This window comes from Artemia sp. Qi Xiang Cuo, chromosome 10 (assembly GCF_049724085.1).
Source record: "Artemia sp. Qi Xiang Cuo chromosome 10, ASM4972408v1, whole genome shotgun sequence".
Lineage (NCBI taxonomy): Eukaryota > Metazoa > Arthropoda > Branchiopoda > Anostraca > Artemiidae > Artemia > Artemia sp. Qi Xiang Cuo.
Window position 1 is genome coordinate 48,383,816 of NC_142803.1, and position 18,335 is coordinate 48,402,150.

Here is an 18,335-nt window from a genome sequence, read left to right on the forward strand (position 1 = left end):
CAGAAAATCCCAAGATGCCAACTTTCCCCAAAAATATGGAGCCGTTTTCGAGAAAAAATACATAAATACACAACTATTGCTTGTTTAAAGTGATAATATATATATATATATATATATATATATATATATATATATATATATATATATATATATATATATATATATATATATATATATGTATTATGTATATTTATATGTTATATAAATATGTTCCTAATAATTTTTTAGTTATCTTTATTGCAGTATTTGCCTCAGACTTGTAAGCAGCTGGGTCATAAGTATTTGAAAACCCTCTTTGCTGGAAACAAAGATCATTTGTGAGATAAATACTTAATATGCTTTATTTTTTTACTTCTAAATAATAATTTGACCTTAGATTTATAATCAAAAAGCTGACAAACCCTTCAATCTAAATTGTTGTGAAAATGAAACATCTTTTACTAAATATTAATTAAAAAAACTTTTTCCACAAAATAAGTTTTTCAAAATAAAGTAAAGAACTCCATTAAACCAAAAATGAGCAAAAATAAAATAATCTACCAAGCGTAATACTACCACAAATCAACATCAATAAATAAATGAAACCCAAAACGAACAGAAATTACAATAAATAACCGAGTCAGCTCAAAACAAGCAGAAATTAACATGAGTAAGGCTCAAAAACCCTATGCTTTCCCAAGGCCAGAACATAGTTTGCACTTTACTTAAAAAATATAGATGTTTTTGCTTTTATAACTTAAATCAATCAAATAATATTAACATTTTGATTATTAAATATTAGTGTATGTATATTAAACTGACAATGCACATTCATTTGTATTTTTTTCAGTTTTGGTTTCATCTATTTATCAATGCTCATTTGTGGCAGTTTTGCGCTTGGTAGATTGTTTGATTTTATTTTTACTCATTTTTGGTTTAATAGAGTTCTTTACTTTTCTTTGAAACTTATTTTGTGGAAAAATTGTTTTTAATTAATTTCTGTTCGTTTTATATTGACAAAGTCTTTTCAGGGAAAAAGAAAATAATTCTTTAAATCTTTTCGTTTTTTTAAGACTTTATAGTTTGGCCTGCTATTTGTACGCTGGAGAAACATTTTCAGCAATTTTTAACAACATACACCCTTTTAAAAATCTGAACACAACGTTTAATTTAGTTTCATACCTCCTCTAGTTGACCTGAAATAGAAAACTTGATACTATTTGCAAAAAGAATCTGTTTACTTTCTTTGATAGCTTGGATACACTTACGCTATTTTGATTTGGTTCAATTTTAAGAGCAGAAGTAGCCCCAAAAGTTTGAACATAATACCCTCAGTCATTTTTGGGATACTGCTGAGATGTTTTATTGGGAATTAGTATTAACACAGGGCATTTTGATTTAATCTTAAGGCAACATTTAGTTTTTAAACATAATGGGCAAATGGGAAGGTGGGCGTGGGAGGGGAACTAGTTGCTCCCCATAACTTTCGACTATTAAAAAAGGCATTGGTCCTTTCTAATTTCATTCGAATGAGCCCTTTTTGAAGTTTCTAAGACAACTCCTTCGATACGAAGTGCCCTGGTCTAAACAAAAAAAATTAATAGTAATACATTGTACCCACATCGATCTTTATTAAAAAATGTCAAGCCTTCCAATCACTTTCACTAGACAAATGGCACTAGACCTTTCAATTTCCAATCGAACCCACATTGTACCCACATCGATCTTTACTAAAAAATGTCAAGCCTTCCAATCACTTTCGACTATGACAAATGGCACTAGACCTTTCAATTTCCAATCGAATGATCCCTTTTTGAGTTTCTGTGACAATGCTTTCTATAAACACCATATATGCCCCCAGGGCATAATTTACAATCCTTGCCCTGAGGGCTGTGGGGGAGTGTCCTCCTCAAAGACATAAATTCTATCTGGAAATCAACTACGCTGAACAAAGTGGCTATCTCCAAACTATAAGTCGATGTGATTCGGGAAATATTGAGCGTGGAAAGGATGTTCGTTGCTTTACAATCACTTCCGACTATTATAAAGGGCACAGGCCACTCCAATTTCCAATTGAAGGAGCCCTTTTTGAAGTTTCTATGAGAACTCCTTCGATACGAAGTGCCCTGGTCTAAGAACAAGAAACCAAAAAAAAAAAAAATAATACATTGTGTCAACATCGTTCTTTACTTAGGCAGCGCTATTGCGCTGCCTATGATATACAGTGTATGTTAATTTTGGACATTCACACTGTCACCATAATGGTTAGTAATAATTAACGTTTGATCATTTAAGGCCATCCCGTAAGAAACTTCCTGAAGAATCATGAGTTGAAAGAGGTGCTGCATGTCTGCATTTGTAAACTTGTGGGGAGAAGTGTTGGACAGGGCATTATCCCAGGTTTCTCACCTTCAACCCTTCAATTTGAAAATTTTGCTTAAGTTTAATTCCAACAAACAGGATACATCCAACATTTGTGAAAAATTTGTTTGTTGTTTTGCTTTTGGACATGTGTATTTCAATGGTAGCCAGATATTTGTAATCAGCAAGCTCATAAATCCTTAAAACATATTTTGGTTGAAATCAAACACAATTTGCTAAATATTAACTTTGTGCTTTTTGACTTGAGATAGCCACACTACAATCTTAATGAGTAATCATGGTTAATAATTAATTGTTTAGAACCATTCCCTAACTAATCCCTCAATATCCTGGGTTGTAAGAGGCATAATGTATCTAACCAAAGTTGGGTTGTTTTAAGAGGTGCAGGCTCAGTGACTTCATTTATGGTGCCTCAAACATACTGTTGGAAAATGCTTATGTGATTCTGGCTTCTATTGGGTTTGAAATGCCCACTGTTAATTAAGAATGAATTAACCATTTTCTTTTTTATCTATGCTTTAAAACAAGCCTTAGGTGAGTATTGAGTATTATCTGCAAAATATGAGCTTATTTTATTTATTTTTTTGGTATTTTTTATGTTAATGATTTATAATCATTAAAATATAAACATTTATAACCATTCTCTTCATAACTCGTGAATGACTATGCACAAAGGGACCATCTCAGAATTGAATATGATGTAACCCCCTCTCCCCTTTTGTTGCTAAAAATATAGATTTGTGGAAACAGTGTCTGCGTTTAAAAAAGATTGAACGCGACATGTTGTTGATTACAAAAAGGAAATCTATGCCTAATATAAAGCAATATTTAAAGGACATGTGTTAGAAGGCCATATACATACAAAGGGCGTGACCCTTGGAGAGATTAGAGGGATTCTCCTTGGATGTCAAATGTACCAAAAGTTTTATTTTGGTACAATTTATTTTTAATTTGCTTTTTTTTTATTTAAGAAAAAGAGGTTGTTTAAAATAGAGAATGGAGTGGTGAAACAGCATAACAGCTAGGGAGTTGAGGCCTTGCTCAGGGTTGTCTAACTCTCTATACTATTGGTGTAAATACAAGGATGAATTTGTTGTTACTTTGCCATAATACATGCATGATAGGGAATTCTCCCTCTATGGTTAGGCTAAAGGACCTTACATATGGATTTTGAAAATTTAGGCCTAAATCTGCAGTTTGTAGCCTCTGGGATAATCCTATTATTTTTCCTTGAAGCAAAAAATCAAAGTTTTGTTTACCTGTGTGTAACTTGTCACATTTCTCTGGATTGCCATTGTAACATGGATGAAGGGGATACTAAGTCAAAGCTTGGAAGGGTAGAAATGGGATGTCCTTAGAATTTTTCTGGGTGAAGAGGAAATAACAATATGTTAATGGAAAAAGCTCTCATAGTTTTTTATATATCCTTTTCTCAAGTTTTCTGAGGGGTGAAAACGGACCCCTCAGAATCATTAATTTCCTCAAATAATGGCATATTAATTATATGTTTTTACAAATAATATTTAAAGTGACATAATTCACGAAAAGTGAGGGAGAGGGACAAAAGCGTACTTTTCAAAGTCTAGGGGGGGGCAGTTTTGTTGCTTTTTAATGGAATTACCCAAAAAAAAAACAGTTTGAAATGGAAATACTAAATAAGGCATTTTTTTAGAATTTATAAAGAGCAAAGTAATTAAGTAATGGAATATCTTCCACATCTTTAAAAAGATGGGAGTGAGATTTCCCTCTAAATGGGCTCGAAACCATTACAGAGGAGTTTGGACCACAGAGGCTAGGAATAGTTTGAAGCTATATCATTATGTGAAATCCAATTTTGTCTTTGTCTTAATACTTGTCCTCTTGTTTTACTGCTATAAAATGGCTAATGCTCCTATCGTCCAAGGACCAGGGACAAAGACAATGATTTAGTTTTGCAAATGCTTATTAGGGAGAAGACAATATTTGAAGTTTGGTGGAAGTTATTCTGAGAAATGGTGAAAATGAAAGCTGTATTCAGAGATTTTATTTAATCCCCTCTGTATTGGCAGGTTCATTCATTAGCTACTTGTTTGTGCATTTGAGTGTAGTACCGATAGAAGTTTTTTAAATTCTTGGTGAAATAGTCCGTTCTTTAGTTTTTCCCAGAAATGTTCAGTGACAGTCCTGACAAAAAATATTTATCTTTACCCCTTTTTGGTACAGATATGAGGATAACCCCCCTCCCTTCCAAATGTATTTTTTAAAATCGTGTGGATTTTGTTTCATCAACAGAGAAAACCAGCACCAAAATCATTGTTTTGTAGACACTTATTTTATGGTGTTGACCCCCCCCCCTCCTACCCTCTTTAATGAATACTCAAGACTACCATCAAGTTGTCACGTATGGACTTAAACTGTTTCATTATTATAGGCTAAACTCTGGAAAGTTTCTAACAATTCTTTTAGATACAAGATTTTATTTGCTCATGTTAATGTTTTTGGGATGTTTATGTTTTTCATGTTATGCTTATTTGTTATGTTTCAGGTCCAAACTGTTTCGAATAGCACCCTGCAATCATTCGATTGTGATGAAACAGATATGTGCAGATTGTGGAGTGGACTTCAGAGACATGATTAACAAAGGCTTGATGCATCCACCTGCAGTGGCTATGGTGCACAATATTCCAGAGTTGATGATTACCATGGAGGTAAATGTAGTTTAGAATCTTGAGATGATAGATATATAGTTATACTAGCCTATGCAGATAGACATATTTCAAACAAATAACCAAAATCATTCAATTAATAATGTCACCAATCCCCACAAAGGCTCAGTGGACAAAAAGGAGGAGGATCAGGAAACAAAATATTTAAACATTAAACATCTAAGCACGTACCATTTAAAACATTTGGTCATAAAAGACAGAGGGAGTGAGAGAGCTCATTTAGATTTAATAAACCTACCAATCAATTTATTCCATATGGGATTCTACAGACCCAAAAAAATATACATTTTTATTTAAACATGCATACACAATGCCATATTTTTATAATCAACTCAAAAAATCAACTAAATTAAAATAAATTAACATACTTATAAGAAAGCAAAAAGACACTTGATAAAAACAAATCCAAGATATAGGGAACAAAAATAACATGATAAATAAATAAAACTTATTTTTAACAATTTATAGATTTAAACTGACTTTTAAGAAATTCACCACCTTATGTTTAAAGGAGCCGAAGAAACGACAGCCCTGTGCAACAGCTGGAAGTGTATCCCATACTCTTGAAAATGCAATCAAAGGTCTGGAATCAAACCAAAGGCAAGCCGTGGAAAGGACTTCTGTGTCGTCAGAACAACACTGGTATTATGACAAGCTGCCAGATACAAAAAAGGCTGTAAGATGCAAAAGATTTGAGAGTGGTTTAACAGCAGATGGATTTCCAACTTTAAAGCTAGTCCAGCCATCTCATGAAGAATTGCTGTACTCTGCAAATTTGACTGAAAAGTAGACATCCATATCGTAGGACAATTAGAAATAAAAGATTGGATCAAGGTAAACAATCAAGGAGACACTGAATGATAGATCTGGGGAATGTATGCTTCAGCTTAAGTAAGATGCCAAGATTCCTGGAAATCTTCGCTTTTACTGTTTTAATGTCAGGGCTTCACAAGTTTCACCAGTACATCTCAGACTGAGAAGCCTTTGATCTATACAATGTTTAACGAGATTTATCTTCTTGTACTAGTTCTGATGGGCAGATGTATGAAGCCAGAAGTTTTAGTCGAGGTGAAAAGAAAGAATGCAGTTTAAACGAGCGTCTTTTACTGGAGGAACTCGTACCTGCCTCTTGAAAGTATTGAAGTTGAAGTTGGACTAAGTAAGGTTTTGAAAGATTTGAACAAAGAAGACACAATACACTTTAGGTCACAGGCGAAAGGTTGCTGCGTCAAAGCATATTTTGATAAAAATTGCACTTAAATTTAGGATCGGTTTAAACTATTTTCATTGCATTACACCAGAGCTAGAAAATAGAAAACCAGAAAGAAGTGTAGAGGATATTGTTAAGATTGCCACATTTATGCCCTTTGAATCTCCTGTTGACTGACTCTGCAACGAGTGGAGGTTTTTAAAGTTAAACAATGATCCTTTTCCATCCTTTTCCTGATAATGAAAGTGCTCTAATCAGCCATTTCTGGAGCAATTTTTGTTCAAGGCAATGTCTGATGAAGCAAAATATCTGACTGCTGCTAAGGTATTAAAATATTGCCTCAGTTTTTCATATGGTAAAGTGGACATTAAGATGTTTATATGTTAAGCATCTAAGACGTTTAATGTCAGAATGATTGTTTGTAATGAAATGAAATGTCAAAAATTGACCTGAATCGCTCCCTATTAAAAGGAGCTATTTCAACTTGCCTACAGCGCCAGTGCAAGCATCAAGGCATATCTAGAGGTAGAAAAATTGGAGAAAGCATAAGAAGATCGTGAGAAATAACTAGCAGAAGAAGAGAGGCTTGAGAAGGAGGAAGAAGAGATGTTAGCTGGTGAAGAAGTTAAACTATACGAGCTCGAAGTGAATATTCTTGAGAAAAGGAAAGTCAGTCATGATAAACGCAAAGTTGCTGAGAAGTTAGCTTAGGAGGCTAATGGGAGACTCCAGAAAGTCATTAAGAATAGACTTCACTGAAATGGGCCTAGCCCAAGCTATGCAAGAAGGTGCATAAAAAAAAACCTGAAGAGGAGCAAGCAAAGGCCAAAGAAACTTAGGCCTGGTAAAGGACCCTTGACAAGAGAAAGTGGTAATTCATGTATAAGGTATAAAAAAAAATTAAAGGAGAAGCAGTGGTTTACCCAAAGATTACTAACCATCGTTTTTATAACAATAGTTGAAACACCTTACCAAGTACTTTTTTTTTGTCAATTTAGGACATTAAAAGTCAGATTTCTTTTTTCAAATTCTTTTTTTAGTAGCTCTGTAATATGGAATTTGTAAGGCGGCTTCTCATCAAGACGGATTCCAAGGAATCTGACATAACCCCTTTCAGATCCAAAGAGAGTACCACATGAAGTATATGTCACGTGAATACTTGGGAAAGCTGTAGAAATCCATGAAAAAAACTTAGACATGGAAACATTAAGAATCAAAAAGTTCACATTGAATCATGAAAGAACCCTCTCAAGTAGAAAAAGAATAATTTTTCTCCATTGAAGCTTTATCAAATGCTGCCGTAGATTATGTACTGTCTTCAGCAAATGCAACTATGCTGTCATTGGAATCTGACTGAAACTTGGGCTCAGCAGCACGAATGGAATGATACAAACGGCACCAAAATTTTGGAATTCACGTTTTTATTGCATAAAAAGATCATTAATATAAGTCAATAAAGTTTTTGGCCCAGGATAGACCCCTTGTAGGACTCCAGTCACAACCTCAAAGTCATTTAAGGGGTTCTCGCCAATCAAAATCTTCCTACTCGAAAGTTACGAATGGAACCAAGAGTGAGGGGTCAATCGCACTCCAATGTGGCCAAGTTTTCTTTGAAGAAAACCATGTGTTCAGGAGTTGAATGCCTTCTTTACATCCGAAAAAAGAGCAGCTTGGATTAAATCAGCATATAAAGCCGAATAAATGAAACTAAGGAGCGAAGCACATGTATGCTCTGTTGAATGACCGTCACAACACCCAAATTGAAATTCATGAAGGAATTGTTTGGATCAAGAAAGATTTTGAGTCTTGATAGCTTGGAATTTTCAAAAATTTGTTGAACAGATACAGGATAGAGATTGGTCTTTAGTTTGAATAATCACTTCTTGAATCACTTTTTAAAGAACTATTACCCTTGCACTTTTGAGTTGTTTTGGGAAAATACCAAGATCGAAAGAAGCTTGAACAAGCTCAGCTAAGGGCGAAAAAATTATTGGTAAAAAGAACTTGATAATCTTATTAGGAATTATATGTGCCTGACGAAGAAGCACTCTATTGGGAGATGCAATCTTACAGATTTTGGCCTATGTTATGGGTTCCAGTGCCGTTGATTTTGTAGAATTGTAGGCCTAAATAATACTTGTAATCCGGATCAGCAGGGGCTGAAGAAATAGCTGCTGCAGTGGTTTTCCCAACAATAGAGAAATAAGACGCTAGCTGACTTTTGACAACTTCTTTACTAGACATCAACTGGCCACTGATTAATAGACTTTCATGTAAAAATTGATCTGGGAGAGCCAGTTTTCAGAACTAAATTAATAAGTTCCTTGGTACTTGGAAAAGAAACATCTGGGGAACATCTTCCCCACATTTAGAAAATTTTCCGAACTAAAAATCAGACTTTAATCACCGAATGATTGACTTGATTTATTGACAAAATAAAAAACAATACATTCACTTATTGATTTAAATATATTCCTGTAACTCTTATATCCATCTCGGGGGACATATTTGAGAAGTAGCTTTCCATTTTTTTCAAAAATAATTCTTTCTTTTCCAGCTTTTGAATAAACCCTTAGTCATCCAAGAGTTTAAAGACTGATATTTTTTTGCCGATCCCGGGAAGATTAGGGGTTGTATCTGACTCAGGGTTAGACTCATCCCACACTTGTTCAGTCAAGCATAGTGTTAAACGTTATAAATTATTCTCAGAAAAACGATAAGAATTGCTCGTATGCAATGCAGGTATATTTAACGCAGGCTCAGGAAGGGCTAATTAAAAAAATATGGAAAGAGGTCTGAAATGTCGTTAACTTAGACACAGCTACAGAAAATGGTAAAGAATAAAAACAATGATATCAGTTAGAGTAACTGTTTTCTCAGTTGCTCTAGTATAAGCGTCGTTGGCAGCGTACCATAAGAAAGCATTACAGCTAGAAATTGTATTGACATAGCAGAATCATCCAATGGATTTAAAAATGACCCGTGATAAGCCTGTCACATCGCTGGTTTTGAACCAACTCCATCGTTTCATTAAAATTATTTAAAAAATTAGGAAAAGAACCGCTTGAAGCGCGAAAAACTTCCCCATATAACCAACTTTTTTCCTGGGACTGAATCTTCAATCAACAGTGATTCCAAAACTCTTTCCACATTCCAAGGAACATCTTTACGAATGAAATATACAAAATTATTCAACAACACAGAGTCGGTTTAATAAAATAGTGGATTTACCTAGACCAACATGACTAAACGTGGAAGATTACTTTGTCAGGTTCCTCCAGAGCCCCGCCCTGCCTGACCAGAATCAATGAAAACATGACTTCTAGTTAAAAGACCTATGTGAAAACTGAACTCAAGATTCAAGAAAAAGAATAGGAAAGAGAAGATAAGAGGAAAGTAACTTAGTAAGAAAAAAAAAACGCTGAAACTTGAGCCAGGAGTGAATGGAAAGGAAAAAAAATACTGAAGCTGGAAGTTATAGGATGGATATAAGGAAATGAAAAAAAAAATGGTTGCCAACTATGCAACTGAAATATAAATAACTCCTGCGACTCAATTTTAATGGCTACAGGGAAAATTGGAATAATGAATAAACTAAAGAAAAACAAAAACTAAAAGACATTACTACACAGAATACATATCAAAACAAGAAGAATAATAGAGAGAGAGGGGGGAGGAAAGACAAAAAAAAAATATCATTCGACGTCATCTAGTGACCTGATCCATCAACATACAGCTCCACCCTGAAATTTCATCAAAAATTCAATCCTTGCTTGACCACGCATTTCTATTACCATAAATGCTTATGTGCTGCATTCAAAGGATCTTCGTCTTTTTTGTAAGGTTCTCCGGCACAAAAATATTTGATTTTGCGAGTTTCGTATTGCAGTGAACACAAAGTCTGCTATTTCTCGAGAATTAAAATTTTCCACTGTATAGGCGATTTTATCTAGCTGTTTTGGATCTAGATTCAATGTGAATCTGGTAGCATTAACAAGGTCATTCGGAATAACATCATAGAGCTCCATACGGTACGAACTAGTCATGTAACGGCAGCCTTCACATTCATTCCATGTTTATGTTTTAAGCTATTAAAAAGTAGAGGGTCCAATTTTGTCTCTGGCTCAATATTGTTGATGCTTGATTCCATCCTAGCTGTTATGTTTTCCAGCAGGTCAATTTGGCTTTTGGCAATGCTTAGTTCTTCCATTATCGTGTCGAACTTCGAGAACATACGATTTCATTGACATCCAAGTTCTATTATAGATTTAGCCATAGAGAGCCATAACGAATAGCCTATAGCTTACGCTTATTATTTGATTTAATTTCTCCTAAACATGACGGCCACAGTGGATAACGGGCAGAATTTGCTAGAACCACATCTCCAACTTTTCAGTCGCTCATCTCGATAATAAATAACGACCCAATATAAGGTTAAACAAACAACTTATCGATTTGTGGGGCCGGCCCCCAATAACAATGGTGGCCACCTTAAATCAATAAAAAAATGGAAAAAATAAAGTCAATAAAACCTGTAAATTATCCAAGAATATCCAAAGCGCGCTTCTCACACGATTGACAACTGTGAGTGTAACTTGAAAGACCACATAAATTAGGTCAAGTTTCATCCGTAGCCAGAATGCTACAAGCAGTTGGTCACTGATTTAACTATTTTCAGTATTTTTACTGAAATGATTCTACTGATTTTTACTAATGATTCCTTTTTATATCTTAACTTGTAATAACTTCCAAACAGGTTTCAAAGTTTCTCCAGCTTAGATGTTTGCTTGTCAAATGCCAAAAAGATTCTGAATTATAAAATTGGGAATATAGCGCAAATTATTTCTTTTGCCAAAACCTTGTGCCTATTACTAAACTAATTGTCCTTATCATGACTCCCACCATTCTTAAGGGCTATAATTTGGTCTTGGTCCGAAGTCGCAGGCCGGAATTTCAATTTTAGCAACATACTTTAGCTGCCTGAGCAAGAGGTAATGATTATGAATTAAGTCCGTTTTTAGATAATTTTCAATTCATAGTGGGCGTGTTATGTCTTATTGTAACCAGAAGGGAATATGCTGCATATGTTGAGTTAAATAGTTACCATCAACGGAGAAACAAAAACTGAGGTCTTGTTGTCCTCTCATTTGAATCTTATTTGCACAATAATGAAAACAAAATGTTTTTGAATAGCGTTTCTCCTTTATCATTTAAAAAATGGAAGTAGTGCTAAATTAGTAAATTTTCATGAAAGAAATAAGTTATTGCAACTAGTTTAGTTTTACTGGCTCTAATTTTTATTTGTGATTTCTTCTTTTTAAGTTCAATTTTTGATAGGTCAATAAAATTGTTATTAAAAAGGATTTTATAATGCTATTAAAAAAAAAATACTGTGAATAGAATGTCAGGCTTGAGATAAATAGAATTTTCATCAAATTAGAGTAAGAATGCTGCTAATTCAAACACCCTCTTGAGGTGAAAATGTCATTTGTGCTGAAATGAAAAAATCAAAATGATAGTATTTTTTCATGGGTAAATTTTGTTTATAAAAATTGCTTGTAGCAGCTATTTTAATAAAGGCCCTTGATTTCTCACTGTTTTCCTGCTTCTAATCAGTTTTTATAATCTATTCACGTTTTCAATGAAGTACAAATTATACTTTCACCTTTTGGAAGTTTTGAGGGGGTGCCAACAACACATTTATCTCTGGTTATTTCAGTTGGTTTAAAATTTGCATCATTGTTTATTATAATTTATCTTCATTCTTGTTTTAACTTCTAATTAGCTCTTTATTTTTGGTGAAACAATGTGTTTTTTAATTTAATATTTTGAAAAGTTTTTAATTATCAATTATGATGTTGGCATGAGTGTGACTATGGTGGTGGCACCATGTATTATGGTGATGACATCAATTTTTTTACTTGAACGTCATGAAAATTCAGTTTAGTACCATAAGATCGTAGTTAAGCTGGTTTTTCCCCATGCTAATATTCAAGAAAGAAACAGAACATTTGAAAAATCTTTTTTTTCTGTGTTACTTAAGAAAGAAATTAAATACATATTCTAAGCATTTTATGGCTTTTTGTAAGTGTCAGTGCTTTTAGCTTAGTTTCTGTATTTTTTTTAGGAGGCTGAAAGAATTGGAAAGGAAGAACAAAGGAATCTTCTTAAACAGAGGAAGCTAGTATTATTGTTGGACTTGGATCTAACATTAATCCACACAACAAATGATGAAAATATAAATCCAAATATGAAGGTAAGCTAATGCGAGTTTTAAGTTAGATTTGAATTCAATTTGGACAGGACCAGACTGAATAAATGTGGAGCCCTATGGATTTTTTTTTTTTGCGGGACCCTCTCTATATATTAGATATTTAAATAAAACATACATACGTAAGGTAGTTCAAGTACGTAGTGCAAAATCTGTCTAATATAGGACTATCCCTTTTACAGTTATCAGTCTTCTACAATATAAAGTGTATATTATATAGTAATAAATATATTAATAAATCTCATCCAGCAATACATACTTAAAATAAATGTATTTATAATTATTTGAATAACTCATAATTTATCCCTCATTGTCAAAAACAATTTGCTTTAGGTTTCAAAATCTTTTTTCTTTGTTCGTTTTATGGTAGCACGGGCCCTTCCAAATACGGTGCCGGTCGCTCTTTATATGTCCCTGAATGTGGACTCAATGCTGCAACTTTGAACCCACAACCACGATTATCCAACAGAGAAAATTGCGTTAGCTCGGCCATGTCCTGAGAAGACCCGGCGACTGTGTCATCAACAGTGTTGCTACCGCTTTAAAATAAACAGTACCAGTTTTCCGACTAAAATTACACCACAAAAGATTAATGGTAACTAGATGGTACAAATCTGGACAGCAAACTAAAAATTTTCTCTAACAAGAAGGAAATTTTTAATAAAATTGTGAAAGATATCCGAGTCAGAAAGGAGGCAGTAAAACTAAAATGTACAGGAAAATTTGATTGTACTGAAACATTTCTAATTGTACCAAGGTGTCCAAATTATAACAAAAACGTACACTTGTACCGACGGATTGTTCTGGGTACCCGGCTGAGTAACCATATTTCAAACAGTAGGCTATATGATAAGCGTGGCTCAATCCTACTTTCTAGGGCTATAATGAGATAGAGGTTGAGATGCCTAGTTAGTACACGTTCTGTGGACGAAGGATTACAGATTGCCAAAGATTTTACTTTTCGGCCAACCGTCTAGGGCTAAACGGAAAGCAGGTCGTTTTCGGTTGAGTGGGAGGATATCGTAAGAAAAGACTCAAAGGAAATGGGGACTTCCTGGGAGGATGTAAGGAGATGGGCTTTGAATAGATTGGGATGGTGGAGGAGTGTGCGTAGCTGTGTTGGCCTCAGCCGGCTTGGTGCTGTAGTGAGTTGTTTGTAGCAGTAGTAGTAGTATCAAGTTTGGTGTTTTGAATCAAAATTTAACAGCATAAAACAATTTATCTGATTTTTTAATGGGGAAACCCCCCAAATAGGGCTGCAGTGACTATTTTATATGTTTCTTGTTAAGTATTTGCATGGAACCATTAGTTACAAATCTTGGGAGTGATTTCATTGAAGCTTAAATTACGCACTGCAAAAGAGATTGTGTCCCCGATAGATATTGATTTCCGTCATTTTGTGTAATATATCAGCAATTTTGACCAAAGTGTTATTGAGTGAAAATCCTGAAAAGGCTAGTCGGTTGACAACTACTGAAAACTTCCGTCGAAACCTCTCAGTTTCTGATAAGATTCGGCAACAAAATTCTGCATTAACCCATTAAGCCTCAATTCTGCATTCAACTCTGAGGCCAAAGCTAGGTGGGTACTGTATGCGAAAATCATGCAGGCGCTAGTATGCAAATACCTTCCAGATCTGTCTATCCTTTTAAATATATTTATCTTGAATGTAACCATTTCCGTTTATAAAATGGACCTCTGATTCCATCATACTATGCTGTCTAAGAATTTCTTTAAGATCCCATTTCAAACAAATTCCATTAAAAAAATCAACCAGGTCTAATTCCTAACGATTTTCTGTTGCTGTAGCTGTTGCTGTAGCTGACTACCGTACCACACCTACTTTCTTGGAAATTTTTGAAAAAAGTTTTTTTTTTTATTGAATGGAGCACAATTTTTTTTGGGAAAGGGCAGTCCCTAAAATTATTCTAGTACTTCTGCTTGGAAAGCAATGAAAATCAGCTCAAAAGAAGTCTCATTAAATTATCTGACAGCTTTTGAAGTTTTCTGTTGCACTAACTGCCTTTATTGAAATCTTTGCGGACACATGATGTACACTATTTATACTGTATGTACATTGCTTAGATAGCGTTTCGCTTTACAATTGATAGAGATTATAGGTTTCCTTTGTTTTAAATTAGCCTATTGTCAGATTTTTGAACTGTTGACACTTCTAAGATCTTTTATCATTTTATACCGAAACGGCTTCAGGAGCTCCTTGTGGTGTTGAGAAATTTATGCTAATGAGTCCTTTGTCTTTGAGACTGTCAGCCGACGCTGAGGCTCGTATAATGGCATTTTTGGTATTGAACATCCTTAAATCTAATAAGTACTGCTAAAAATTTCTTCAAAGAACTTCTCTTTGAAACAAGACGTTTACAAAAATACTACTTTAAAATCAAATCCATACATTTTTCGGCAGTAGCTTTTAACTTCAGTAAAATAGACGGAAATTGCTTTTTTCGCCTAAAAAGTTTCATTTGCAAGATATGTGTCGCTTTTCAGTAGACAGGTGTTAATTGTAGGAAATGTATGCAATATTTTTAGGGATTTACTCTATCGGGTATGATCTTATCGAACCAGTGCATGCTGTGTAATTTTTGTATTTCAGCTGGACAGAAATAAATTTTCTAACCTAACCGTTCCCTGTCACTTGGTATTGAATGTCTTATTAATGAATAAATAATTCACTTCTAAGATTATTTTGACTCTTTCTATTAATTAATTGATTAATGGGCACCGTGTAACCAGGGGTGCAAATTGGGGAAAGGGCAGTGGTAGACCTGGGCCCATGGATCTTGAGAAATATTTTTTATCTTTATTTTTAAGTCGAAAATGTCTGCCCCCTCCCCCTTGGACTATGGAAAATAGATTATTTTTTTTATTGTATCTTCATCGGACGCCTGTAGTAAATGGCCATAAGCCTTTAATGTTTTGCTTTTTTCACAAGACTATTTCGTATGGAACGGGTGGTCATAGAAACTTTGGAAGGGTTCATTCGATCGGAAATTGAAATTTCTAGTGCCCTATTTAAAATTTTATAATAATCGGGGGACAAACAGCCTCTCTCGCTTGTCGTTTTTTGCTAGCCGCCCCCTCGTAACCTCCATTGATACCCGAACATTATTTTGATGACTATTTTGTTCAAAAAGATTCTATTTAAACAAAATAGTTTAAAAATTCTATAAATATACCTTTAAATATAGCCCCCCCCCACGGGCCCTGGGACAAGGACCTTAAGTAACGCAAATTGGTAATTGTAAAAAAAAACGTAACTGGATTACGTAAGGAGTTACTATAGTTGTTAAGTTGAAACTTTCAAGGGATCTAGAATGGTTTTGGAACTAAATCAAAAGACACCATGTGGATCCATTTAGCCGATCCACATAGTCTGCAACTCAAGAACGGTTAAGGGTATCAAGTTGAAACTTTAATGTCTTTACAAAAGAAGCTATTTAACAGTTCGGTAAAACAAGTGACTAGAGCAGAAACTAAAATCGAAACAGAAGAAAATGACAGTTCATAAAATGAAGTAAAAGGAAGCCAAATAGGCTACATAGAAGAGGAGTTTAAATTCGACAGTGAAGAGAAAAGTGGAAAACCTGGTGAAGAATTTGTACAAACTACAATGGACTGTGATAAAAAAAATTAAAGAGTGAATCTAACATTAGAAATGGACTTGAAAAAAAATCAAAGCCAAGTTTCATTAAAACAACCATTAGAAAACTTACCTGTTAGAATATTTCTTTTATTAGTATGTCGATATAATAAAATAAGACGTACATATGAATAGAACAGGAATTATTTTAATTAAATGGGTGGACACTGTCATTGAAATTACTAGAAGTTAGGCTCGAGACACACGTGGTGTTTTTTACCGAGCATTTCTCAGAACGAACAATATTTGGATTAGGAAATAATAGAAAGATAGTCAGACGATAACAAGATAAAAATATATTTTTCTCTCAAAAGGGTTGTAATAAATTTGGCAGCGTTAGGTCACACGTGCGCAACTTGGAAGACTTGGCAAGGTAATGCTTGCTGGGAGATATTTTTGGAACATTCACTGACGTTGTAATCATCAGGTTGTGGTCTGTCACTTTTTCCCTTAGAAACAATTACATAGTCTCTCTTGGGGGTTGTTAAATACAATAGGAAAAGAAATGTTGCAAATCATGTGCTTTGTCCCTATTAGGTGTTGTGAGGCGTTTCCTTCGTTCCTATTACATGCTGCGAGACATCTGCTGTCTCTCAATATTAAAAAGTCCCCGTTGTACGGCCATTAGATTTGCCAAAAAAATACAAAACTGTCTGTATAGGGAATGAGTAGTATAATTTCAGTAGGCTAGATGAATCAATAGAAAGTTGACTTGAAATTAATAGTTATGATTTGATCTTCCGAATCCAATGGAAATTTCCGTCACAAATCATATGATTTTTTTTATCCTTGCATCCAAGGTGCCATATCTTCAGAAAAGACAGGAATTCCCCTTTTTGTCAGACGACTGTAATCAAAACTAAAAAAAAACTTAACTTCGATCATTGGGAATAATTTAATACATATAAAAATAAAATATATATATAATTTGTACATGTATTTCATATAAATTCAGATAAATGTTTTTGAATTAAAATCAAGATGATGGAAGTGATGAAATGAGGCTATAAAGTATTACAAGGGTCACTACTATATTGGATTAATTAAATTTTTGTATATTATTGTCAGGGTCTATTATATGATGTTTCTTTTAGGACGTTTTTCACTTTCAACTTGGTCCATCAAATCAATTGCGTTCTTCTTATCACACCCGTAAACGACCACATTTGATAGAGTTTTTGGAAGAGATGTCCCAAATTTTTGAGTTGCATATCGTTACTTTTGGAACAAGAACATATGCCCACGAAATAGCACGCCAGTTGGATCCCTCTGGACGTCTTTTCTCGAAGCGAATCCTTTCACGGGATGAATGTTTCAATCAATATACAAAATCAGCAAACCTGAAGTGAGTATCATATCTCTGTTTATTGTCCTTTGTCAGAGCTGTAGTTCTTAGACTCGAGTCACGGTCAGAGTCAATCAATTTCCAGCAGTCGTTGTATTTTTCTAGATATATATCTTTGGTTTTCAAAGAGCTAACTTCTGAGGAAGTGGAAGTTTGTTGATATTAACGCTAAAAAGAATGAGGTATAGATTTTTTTTATGAACAGAACATAGGTTTCATGAATTTATCCCTTTCTTTTACTATATTTTTCTGTTCTATCATTTACATCCTATCTTTTTTTCTGTTTCACTGGTTTGATGATGGCCTCATAATAAGGCGAATTATCGGGTAAGTTATTTTCTAAACCTACAAACTAAACGTACATCTATTAAATACAATTTAAACAAGCACGTAAGTAGTCGGAAGGAGAACTCTTGACTAGGATTTGATTAGAATTCCGATTCGCTACTGGATTAGAATTCAGATATGCAATTTTTTTAGTTGTATATTTGTTCAGAGGCAGATTTTAGATTAAATTAAATTCAAATTTGCAGCTAAAAATACTCATTGTTGTAATATTTGCAGCTTCAACGACAGTGGCATGGTATCAATTTACGAAAACTTAAGGGGAGAATGTATAGTTCAATATTAAGAGAAAAAGCAAGGTTGTGTTTTAATTTCATTTTTTTTTTTTTTTTCAATGAAAATATATAAAAAAAAACAGGGGGGGGGGGCAACAGTGTAATGGGGTACAGGTCTCTTACGCTTACTTTTGGCGTGAAGGTAATTTGATAATTCAAGGAAAT

General features: G+C 34.1%; 1 protein-coding gene across 3 annotated transcripts in view; it reads left to right on the plus strand.

The window, feature by feature from the left end:
• The window catches only part of LOC148947838 (RNA polymerase II subunit A C-terminal domain phosphatase-like), a 54,153-nt gene that overhangs the window by 12,601 nt on the left and 23,217 nt on the right, over positions 1-18,335 (plus strand). For all 3 annotated transcript variants that reach the window (XM_089095478.1, XM_089095477.1, XM_089095479.1), the window contains exons 2-4: positions 4,886-5,048; positions 12,404-12,532; positions 17,300-17,550. In XM_089095478.1, coding sequence (XP_088951604.1) covers positions 4,929-5,048; positions 12,404-12,532; positions 17,300-17,550 — 500 coding nt within the window. In that variant the 5' untranslated portion in view covers positions 4,886-4,928. The remainder of the gene's footprint in view (positions 1-4,885; positions 5,049-12,403; positions 12,533-17,299; positions 17,551-18,335) is intronic.